At 44.7% G+C, this 11,292-nt stretch overlaps 1 protein-coding gene across 1 annotated transcript in view; it reads left to right on the forward strand.

The window, feature by feature from the left end:
• Positions 1–10,890, forward strand: part of aldh1a2 (aldehyde dehydrogenase 1 family, member A2) — a gene marked incomplete at its 5' end in the record, with an annotated part of 27,142 nt that extends 16,252 nt beyond the window's left edge. Inside the window, 7 exons of the mRNA XM_083651071.1 lie at positions 1,130–1,243; positions 6,124–6,226; positions 7,061–7,245; positions 7,713–7,877; positions 8,028–8,185; positions 9,461–9,535; positions 9,773–10,890. Coding sequence (XP_083507197.1) covers positions 1,130–1,243; positions 6,124–6,226; positions 7,061–7,245; positions 7,713–7,877; positions 8,028–8,185; positions 9,461–9,535; positions 9,773–9,845 — 873 coding nt within the window. The 3' untranslated portion in view covers positions 9,846–10,890. The remainder of the gene's footprint in view (positions 1–1,129; positions 1,244–6,123; positions 6,227–7,060; positions 7,246–7,712; positions 7,878–8,027; positions 8,186–9,460; positions 9,536–9,772) is intronic.
• Positions 10,891–11,292: the final 402 nt, after the last annotated feature.

Genomic DNA, 11,292 nt, shown 5'->3' on the forward strand with positions numbered 1-11,292 from the left:
AATAATATATATATTATGAGTAGTGACAGGCATGCGGTGCAGAAGTCAAGTTCACGGGCGTCCGGGTAGTGTAGCGGTAGATTCCCTGCATACCAACACAAGGGTCGCAGGTTCGCGCCCCCGTGTTACCTCCGGCTTGGTCGGGCATGCATACAGGCACGATTGGCTGTGTCTGCCGGTGGGAAGCTGGAGGGTGTCCTGGTCGCTGCACTAGCGCCTCCTCTGGTCAGCCTGTTCAGGGCGCAAGGGAACTGGCGGGAATAGCGTGATCCTCCCAACGTGCTACGTCCTGCCAGTGAAGCTCCCCGCTGTCACGTGAAAAGAAGCGGCTGGCAACTACTGCACATGCATCGGAGGAAGCATGTGTGTGCCAAGTAGAACTGGGGAGAAAATGGGGGGGGGGGGGGGGGGGTCAGAAAAAAAGAAGTCAAGTGCACCATAGGGTTAAAATCATGAATACATTGAACAGAATATGAGCAGTGTAGCCCGACAAGTCAGACCCTATGGGAGGCGTAGCTTGCATAGCATTCCATGGGATCTACGCATTGACTAATTATAAAATACGTCTCCTCGGCGAAAACGATACGTTACTTTGACGTGTGTGTGGGTCTTGTCTCTCTCCCAGCAATATGACGATGTACAGTAAAGACAATAGGCTAATGTGTGGGGAAAAAAGCAGATTTACTATAGCTAACATCGTTCCCCAGTGTAAACATAATATCTCACGCATGAAAGCTGAATTTCAAAATAAACGTCCCCCAACCCCCCCCCTGTACGGTGCATGTACTCTCACAGCTCATTGCCTGTGTAGCAATCATGAACACGTCAAACACAATAGGAACAGTGCAGTGTCACACACATAGTACTGGAGTAGTGGAGAAACTCAATCATGTCACACAGCTCCCACTGTCCACATCCTCCATGTCTTCTCCCTGGACTGTCTCGGGCCTCGCCCCTTTCTGGAGACTTTGTGTCTCTCGCCCTCGTCTTTTTGATGTTCTATCCATCCTCTGGCTCTGCTGGTAGGGGAGGTTGGGTTGGGTCCGGATTCCCCCACACTGCCTGTGGTTTTGCTTGGCTCGGCTGTCGTCCCCGCTAACGCTTGTTTCCTCTCCTATTGTTTTGACAGGCCGGCTTTCCGCCGGGAGTCATCAATATTTTGCCGGGATTCGGGCCAACGGCAGGAGCTGCGATCGCTTCGCACATGGGCATCGACAAAGTGGCGTTCACAGGATCAACTGAGGTAATTTCCCCCAATAAAGTGGCTCCGATCAGCAGTCGCCTTTGTCGGCGGACCAAAGTGACACCAGTGACCAACATGTGCAGAGCATAAGGGCCAGGCTGTGTGATTAGAGGGGACATTCTGTGCCTGTATTGAAGTCTAAATGACAAACAAATGGGGTCTTATATAAGCTGCGTGCCCTGTCATTACTCCCGTCATGCCAGGGAGCAACAAGGTTATCGCAGAGCACGTGCGCGCGCACCGTCAACACCGTCACAGCGTCAACACCACACACCATCAACAGCATACACACATCTCCACACACCGTCAACAGCATACACACATCTCCACACACCGTCAACAGCATACACACATCTCCACACACCATCAACATACACACATCTCCACACACCATCAAAATACACACATCTCCACACACCATCAACATACACACATCTCCACACACCATCAACATACACACATCTCCACACACCATCAAAATACAAACATCTCCACACACCATCAACATACACACATCTCCACACACCATCAACATACACACATCTCCACACACCATCAACATACACACATCTCCACACACCATCAAAATACAAACATCTCCACACACCGTCAACAGCATACACACATCTCCACACACCATCAACATACAAACATCTCCACACACCGTCAACAGCATACACACATCTCCACACACCATCAACATACAAACATCTCCACACATCATCAACAGCATACACACATCTCCACACACCGTCAACAGCATACACACATCTCCACACACCATCAACATACAAACATCTCCACACACCGTCAACAGCATACACACATCTCCACACACCATCAATATACAAACATCTCCACACACCATCAACAGCATACACACATCTCCACACACCGTCAACAGCATACACACATCTCCACACACCATCAACATACACACATCTCCACACACCATCAACATACAAACATCTCCACACACCGTCAACAGCATACACACATCTCCACACACCATCAACATACAAACATCTCCACACACCATCAACAGCATACACACATCTCCACACACCGTCAACATACACACATCTCCACACACCGTCAACAGCATACAAACATCTCCACACACCATCAACATACAAACATCTCCACACCATCAACAGCATACACACATCTCCACACACCGTCAACAGCATACAAACATCTCCACACACCATCAACATACAAACATCTCCACACACCATCAACAGCATACACACATCTCCACACACCGTCAACAGCATACAAACATCTCCACACACCATCAACATACAAACATCTCCACACACCATCAACATACAAACATCTCCACACACCATCAACATACAAACATCTCCACACACCATCAACATACAAACATCTCTCTGACAGTCTGTCTTCCCTCTGATGTACTAAGTACAGTAATAGAGAGCCAAAGTGAAACGTCACTTCCTGCTTTCTTCCTGTACCAGCGCCGGCGAAAAATATGAATGGCGGTGGACAGAGAATAAGGTAACTTTTTTGATCCCGTTTGAATTGTGCCACGGGGTGCCAACACTAATTTTGTCAATTTAAAACATAACTCTGCATGTCAAGAAAGTCACAGTTTGTCGTCGGGGTTAGTTTCGTATAAAAACGACATCGCTCGTGGAAGCTCGTGGCATGTCGCCGGTCTTCAGCTTTGCCGGTAGAGAAAGTGACGTCACTTAGGCGACAGTGCATGTAGTCTTTCTGATTTATAACTTCTAGTGCAACAGTTTAGCGACAAACTGCGACTCTCTTGACATGCAAAGTTATGTTTTAAATTGACAAAATTAGCGTTGGCACCCCGTGGCACAATTCAAACGGGATCAAATAAAAAAGTGACCTTATTCTCCGTCCACCGCCATTCATATTTTTCGCAGCGCTGGTACAGGGAGAAAGCAGGAAGTGACGTTTCACTTTGGCTCTCTATGTACCTCCACTGTGCCTTCACTGAACTTACCATCAGGACACACACACACACACACACGGGAGAAATGCTTGTGGCGTCAAAGAGCTGGGAAGAAGTTATTGGAAAGCCAACTCATCAAGGACATACCATGTTAGGTGTTGAGCGCTCTGAGGTGTTGTGGTCACACTGCATTCCTCAAGCCGCTGGGAACGGCCAGAGTGACAGCAGATTCCATTTCTGCAGATGATCGTTTTTATAAACATCTGTTATTTCTAACCACAAACGAAACCCCCTCCGTACTGTAAAAGCACGTACAGCAATCCTTATGTAGGATTTATGTTTTGATGTGACCAGCCTGTATTTCACATGTATCTTCAGTAAATGAGCCAGGTTTGACGTGAGGCTTGAAATAGCCTGCAGGTTTACAGTAAATCTGTTTGGACTCTGGTGCTGCGTCAGAAGAGAGGGGTACTAATTCAGCAGGGTGTATATATGGACTGTGAACAACCTTCGATAAGCACACACAGGTAGACGTCATAAATTACCGCCAGTGAAACAGACACAGTAACCAAAGCAAAACACTGAAACCATGGATGAGATATATTCCTCTTAATTTGAGGCTTGAGTGAATTCCAGATTGAGGGACCGGTGATTCTTTTTTAAATCATACAGTTTGCATTCCAATATCTCCAACAGGAATGTGCGGGTGATAGGCTATAATGTGATGTAGAAATCCTCTCAAGTGTTCATAAACACGACAAGTGACTGAATCAACAAACTCATCAAAGTGACAAGGAAAAGCACATTTATTGGTCTGTGCCGCCAAATGATCTTGAATATCCCACTTAATTATTTTTCGAGTTTCTTTATTGTGATTCTACAACACAGTATAAAATAGCACATGTGCCCTCCCTCTGTCACACTGCCTCTATCTCTCTTTCACACACACACACACACACACACACACACACACACACACACACACACACACACACACACACACACACACACCCACCCACCTTCTAACACAAACATCTTCCTCGTTTTATCATCTGCGTTGAGTGAACATTTCCTTTGCGAGTGGCCTAGTTTTTTTTTTACTAGTTTTTCTGTTGTTTCCTGTGATCTGGAGTCAATTAACAGAGTTGAATGAGCCCGTGCTGTAAGAGGCTGTCGATGCCCAGACAGTGAGTCACTGTGCTGTAGTAGCAGTCGGAGGGAGGGGGGGGGGGGGGGGGGGAGCGGATGCAGCATCTCCTCACAGGCTGGAAGGTGCCGCTGTAGCTACAGGTGGATGCTAGGACCACAACTCATCCTCATCCTCCCACACACCCAGCATGTTCTCCTCACCCCTGAGTAAAAACACACGCTAGTCTCCCTGACTCAGCCTCTCTGTGTCTCTGATCACCCCTGAGCAAACACACACTAACCTCCCTGAGTCACTGACTCAGCCTCTCTGTGTCTCTGATCACCCCTGAGTAAACACACACTAACCTCCCTGAGTCACTGACTCAGCCTCTCTGTGTCTCTGATCCAAGACAGAAAGACAGCTGTCACTATCACTATCACTATCACTATCATGATCACTAATACTAGTATTATCACTAGCTCTATCACGATACAAATCTATTCTATTCTATTCTATTCTAGTCTATTCTATTCTATTCTATTCTATTCTACCAGTATCTTTGAGAGACACCGACATTAGAGGAGAGTGAGAGAAGATGAGTCTTGCTCTCTCTTTTCCATGTTGGAGGTGGGTTTTGTTTTTGGTCGGCCATAGAAAGACATTTCCCCCCCTCTATCCTGTCCTTCGCTCTCTCTCGGAAAACCAAACAGGCAGTATGAGTAACAGGAAGATCAATGCTTGTTTGTGTAGGGTTATGAGGGATGCCTATTGGGTTTCTCAGGCGTGTTATCTATTGGAAGTGGGCATCCCATGGTGTTAAGAGATACGCTGCAAAGAGATGTCCATCTTAACAAGTCATTTATCCTATTATCCAGTCTTAAAATCTGGTTTTGTTAAATTGCCAACGAGGTGAGTTCATTTCCAATGCAGTTTTACCTGTCTCAAGAATTTTTATTATTATATCTTGATAGATCACCCCGTTCCTATCATGATAATGACGTGTTGATTGAAGAAGTTCCTGCAAAACAAGGACTTGCCCCAGCCGGAGCGCCTTAATACAAATACATTTTAAGACGCAACCAACTTCCAAACGGATTCACGTAACAGTGAATCCGAAGAATACTTTGTAGAAAGGTTGGCGGAGGTATGCACTCTACCGAGTACCCTCTCATGGAGGTATGCACTCTACCGAGCACCCTCTCGTTTTTACAGAGCAATGGCCATGTTCCATCAATAAAACATGTGATACCAGCTGCGTAGCTTCAAATCATTCTCATGAGTGATATGTTTTCTCAGTAATCTCATGCCACGGCACGAGGAATGCTGTTCCTAAATATCTCCGTTGTGTCTGAAGCTTTGGGGTTATGTGATATCATCACTCTCCATAAGGAAGGAATTGGGAAATAGGGGTGTTGAGAGGAACCACACCAAGTCCGCAGTTCTCTTCCATATTGACACGCCAGACCCCTTTTAAATGAAACCAACTCCCCCTCTCTCGGCTCGCAAGAGCAATCTACTATCATCACTGTTCACCCACCCACACAACTTGTGGTCGCTTCTTCTTCCTGCCCTTCATTAGACGTAAGATGCTGTTCAGCGCTTTATTTTCCTGTTGCCTCGTCCAAAACCCTGTAATAGATATTCAGTCTGTGTGTTTGCAGAACTCATGTTTCAGCTGGCCTACCGGGGCATTCTCTGTTTGGAGCTAACCAACCTCTGAAGCGATTTAATGGCTCCAGCTGATTTACTGATCTGGCCACGGGCCTGCGTCTCTGTGAGTAAACCCCAGCTCTGCTTCCTCCCCAGGTTGGCAAGCTGATCCAAGAAGCAGCTGGGAAGAGTAACCTGAAGAGAGTGACGCTGGAGCTGGGAGGAAAGAATCCCAACATCATATTTGCAGATGCCGATTGTAAGTTTTCTGTCACTGTTTTTTTTTATTCGTTGTTCCATTTACCTGTCACCCTTAATTGGTGGTCCACCAGATGGACACAGGTGTTTGTGGCTGCTGGTTCAGCTCATAGCCTTCCCCCCAGAGCGTTGGACTTAACGTCTATCAAAGAGTGTTTTGTTGAGTTGCGTGTCGTATTGTTAGGAAGGTCAATCTGAGAAAGTGGACGCACATACATGGACTGACACTCCTGCCGTGCTTTGTTGTGCTCTGAAAACGAGGGGATGGATGCGTTTCATGTAAAACTCTTAAGTGGCTCGGCAAACTGGGGGTGCCACGGCTTTCAAATGCTTTCAGCAGCCGTGAGAGGGGCTCCCTGAGGCCTGTAAATCAGGAGAATGGAACCTGCCTCAGTCGGGCCGCTTCAGCCGAGACCCATAAATCACGGGGCTCCGTTAACCCCTCGTGCGCAACGGCGGGGTCCTGTCTCTCAGGTGTCAGGTATCAGATTTGCACAGAGAATAGCGCCTATAACCGTGTGGGGGAGATCTTGTTTAAATAACTACACAAGAGAATACTTCATGTATTACACAGTTGTGTACGCACTACAGTTTAGTACTAAATGAAGTTAATATGAACCAAATGGAGATAATGGTAGTTTTTTATTTAGCATTAATCCCATGTAAGACTTGAGGGATTTATTTTATATTAATTACCGGTAGTTTAATACTGCTTTCGATAAAGCTGTTTTTTTTTAATGAACAAGCTATGTACAATGTATGTATGTATGCATGTATGTATGTACAATGTAGCTGTTAATGAACTAAAACCCGTTGTTTGAACCCTGTTCTTCAGTGGATCTGGCTGTAGAACAGGCCCACCAGGGAGTGTTCTTCAACGCAGGCCAGTGCTGCACGGCAGGCTCTCGTATCTACGTGGAAGAGCCGATCTACGAGGAGTTTGTTCGGCGCAGCGTGGAGAGGGCCAAGAGGAGAACAGTCGGCAACCCCTTCGACCCCACTACTGAGCAGGGTCCACAGGTGAGAACGCAGCACGTCCTCCTCATACCCAAACCACACAATAAGTCCCTTTCCAATGACCCCAAAACGACATGAGCAAAACCGAGCAAGTGATACGCCAATCCCACCCCTTCACCCATAGGTGTCAGTGAGGTATTTCAATATCACACTGACATTACGCTAAAGACCGCCAGAGGTCACCGCTACTTCCTGGTTATGCTCCCAACGTTGTTGTTTTCCTTGTGAGGACTGGCTGGAGAACAACAACAATGTTATCATCATGAAAACACCCAGTTGTTTAGAATTTGTATTTTGTTGAGCATCAATTCTGTTTTCTTTCTCTCCATTACTCCCTCTTTCCACCCTTTTCTCTCTTCTCTCTTTCATCTTTCACTCCGAAATTTCTCTGTCTTTCTCTATCTCCCTCTTCATCTCTCTCCTCTCTTCCCCCGGCTCTCACATCCTATCTCTCATCTCTCCTCCCACAGATCAGTCAGGAGCATCAGAATCGTGTGTTGGAGTTTATCCAGAGTGGCATCAGCGAAGGAGCCAAGCTGGAGTGTGGAGGCAAAGCTCTGGGCCTGAAAGGGTTCTACATCGAGCCCACCGTTTTCTCGAATGTGAAGGACGATATGCGCATCGCCAAAGAGGAGGTACGAAGATAGTGGACAATGACTGACAAAGAATTAATAGCTACGAATGTAATGCAACATCATTGGTTTGTGGCGTCACACCCTCCCTCCTCCTGTATATGACTAATGTAACAATGTGTAAACGCCCAGTGTATTTTTGTCTATTTACAGATTTTTGGACCAGTACAGCAGATCATGAAGTTCAAAACTATTGACGAGGTGATTATAAGAGCCAACAACTCGGATTATGGCTTGGTTGCTGCTGTATTCACCAATGACATCAACAAGGCCATGACCATATCCACAGCCATGCAGGCTGGCACTGTGTGGTAAGTTTGGTCCGGTATCATCTTAAGATTCAGAAAGATATGTTTAGCACCAGCGATGCAGCCGAGTCCTTTGTTTCATATCTAGTCATACGTTTCATCTCCTGATTAGACTTCACTCTGTTGGCTTGGGTCAGAACTGCTAATTTACCTGCAGTTTCTCACTTTCCCCTCACTAGCCTGGGCCCAAAGCTGGCCCAGTCTCTGCTCTTCACTTTGCTTATAGGCAACTTCACATTTCTTCTGCAGAACTTTTTCTATTGATAAAAGCGTTGCATTCTAAATGTTACTGCAAATTCAAGTTTATCTGCCTTCAGTTCCAGAGGGTTTCAAGCAGGGGGATGGGTCAAATTTCCCGAATGCTGCCTGATGTGATGATGTACTCTTAGATAAACAACCCCTAGGAAAGATCTGTTCCTTCATATCGCTTTGTCTGTATCTCTGGAGAAATATAGCATATCTGAACATCTGAATTGTTTCTCCTGAACAGCCCTGCTGAGCAATAAGGAGATGCACATGAGAACATACATCTGTACTGTACAAAGTGCTCAAGACAAATAAGAAAAGCATATCTCATTTGTAGATGGCTACACTCACATATTGCTGAGCAATATCTGAGATATATTATTATTATGCTTAATTATCTATTAGAGACTTAAGTACATATTAAAATGTGAGGAAAAAAGAAAGAGCTAAGTGAGAAACATGATATAGCAGAATAAGACAATCCAAGGCTTGATTCTCAGGAGCAGAAGTTCACAAGTATGTATGTATGTATGTATGTATGTATGTATGTATGTGTATATGTATATGTATATATGTATATATGTGTGTATACTGTATATATACACATACTGTACATATATATACACACACACACACACACACACACACACACACACACACATACAGTAATACAGTATATACTGTGTGTGTGTGTGTGTGTGTGTGTGTGTGTGTGTGTGTGTGTGTGTGTGTGTGTGTGTGTGTGTGTGTGTGTGTGTGTGTGTGTGTGTGTGTATATATATATAGAGAGAGAGAGAGAGAGAGAGAGAGAGAGAGAAGAGAGAGAGAGAATCTGTCTAGAAGTAAATGCAAGGAAGAGATCATATTTAGGATATTGCTTTCCTCTAGGAATTAGTTATATATTTTAACTGAACACAGATGTAACACTATTGACAAAATCATTGTGCAATATTATACGATAACTAAACAAACCACAACTCAAATGCTTAAATCAAATGCAGAAGAATGATCTATGTTTTGTGTATTTCCTAGGATAAACTGCTTCAATGCCCTGAGCACACAGTGTCCATTTGGAGGTTATAAAATGTCTGGCAATGGACGTGAATTGTGAGTATGACTTTTAGTTGTTGGCCCACTAAATATACACAAGATATTACTAATATTGACTATGTGCTTTGAAACTCCACTTGCCAAAATTGCTTAATATAAATCTTTATGTAAGAGGACATTACAATATTTCTACACTTCTAGTCCAAAAGTCTGCAGCAGTCTAAACACTACATTTCAGTGGTGCTGTGTAAATCGGCCTTGGCACTTACAGTATTACCCGTTGTGTGTTTTCAGGGGAGAAAGCGGCTTGAAGGAGTACTCAGAGGTGAAGACCATCACTATGAAGATGGTGGCCAAGAACTCTTAAGGCAGCCCCCTGCTGTTGGGAGGAGGTAGTGACTTCCTCATCGCTGACCCCCCCCCCACCGGCCGGTCCCTCCACGGTGGTATACCACCCAATAACCATCCCGACTAGTCATCTCCATGGGGACTACAGGCTGTGACCACCCACTTCCCCCCCAGTCCCTCCATCAACACCACCTCACTTGCCACGGACAGCCAGCTAAGCCCTGTCCAGCTGTCTCCACCTGACCGTCTCTAGTCTAATCGACACCAACAACCACTGAACGGCCCCCAGATGCCTCCTCCACTAACGACACTAAAGCACTCGAAGAGACGATGGGGGAGGCCCTTCCGACCATGAACCCCGGTAACCCCCACACTCCCCCCGCCCACCTCACCCTCACCGCTGTACCCCGATCCACACCCACGATGCTGGACGCTCAGAGACGAAATCACTGCACTTCCATTCAACCCTACGTTAACAACTTGTCATGTGCTGGGAGGCAGTATGGTTTTGTTGTACTGTGTGGGGGCATCATCGTCAAAACCTCATACTAAATTGTACGTATCATTGTTTTGATTCACCAGGTAGAATTTATGCAAGCACGTCAGGTCATTCAAGACCACTGAAGTTTCAGTCTCAGCTATGAATGGACGAGTCCATTTAAAAATGTTAATTCAGAATTAAAATTGAGTATTTCTAATTGTCTTTGTTTATATTTTAGCTTTTATGACTTAACACTGTATGTCAACCTTTGACTGATGTAAACGTGAAAACAAGATTTTAACCTCTTAAAAACATTTGACTCTCACCTGCTAAAAGAGGAGTAGATGTATTTTAAACATTATGTAACAGATATTCATTGATGTCCATGTATGTTCATGTTTATACAATCATATGCTATAAAATTATAAGAGCTAAAAATGACCATAGTTTTTTTTTCCAGTAAAAACTTTTTTCCTGTACGTTTTCACTGTGTGTCCCCTACATTATCACAAGATGTGATATTGTTATGAGCAGTGTCTTTGTTCTCTACATTATCACAAGATGTGATATTGTTATGAGCAGTGTCTTTGTTCTCTACATTATCACAAGATGTGATATTGTTATGAGCAGTGTCTTTGTTCTCTACATTATCACAAGATGTGATATTGTTATGAGCAGTGTCTTTTGCACAGTATTCATGTTCCAGCTCTATCCGCTGCTCAAGAGGTCACACGTCTCATTTCATGTTAATGATCAGCTGGGTGATAAGAACTCTGCTGCTGAACCACACAAACTGGGTCAAACACAGCTACTATTTAATTATTTGTATTTGAAAATGCTTGTTTTGATGTTTTTGAGGAATTTGCAAATAAACTGGCCCAAACAGATGAGAAATATTTGTACATTTCAAAAGCATCTATTTCAGTCATCAAAGTAGGCCTAATTCAAATAATTGAAATGGTGCTACCTCAAATGCGAGAATGCA

Source organism: Poromitra crassiceps (assembly GCF_964638095.1).
Source record: "Poromitra crassiceps genome assembly, chromosome: 14".
Classification (NCBI taxonomy): Eukaryota; Metazoa; Chordata; class Actinopteri; order Beryciformes; family Melamphaidae; genus Poromitra; species Poromitra crassiceps.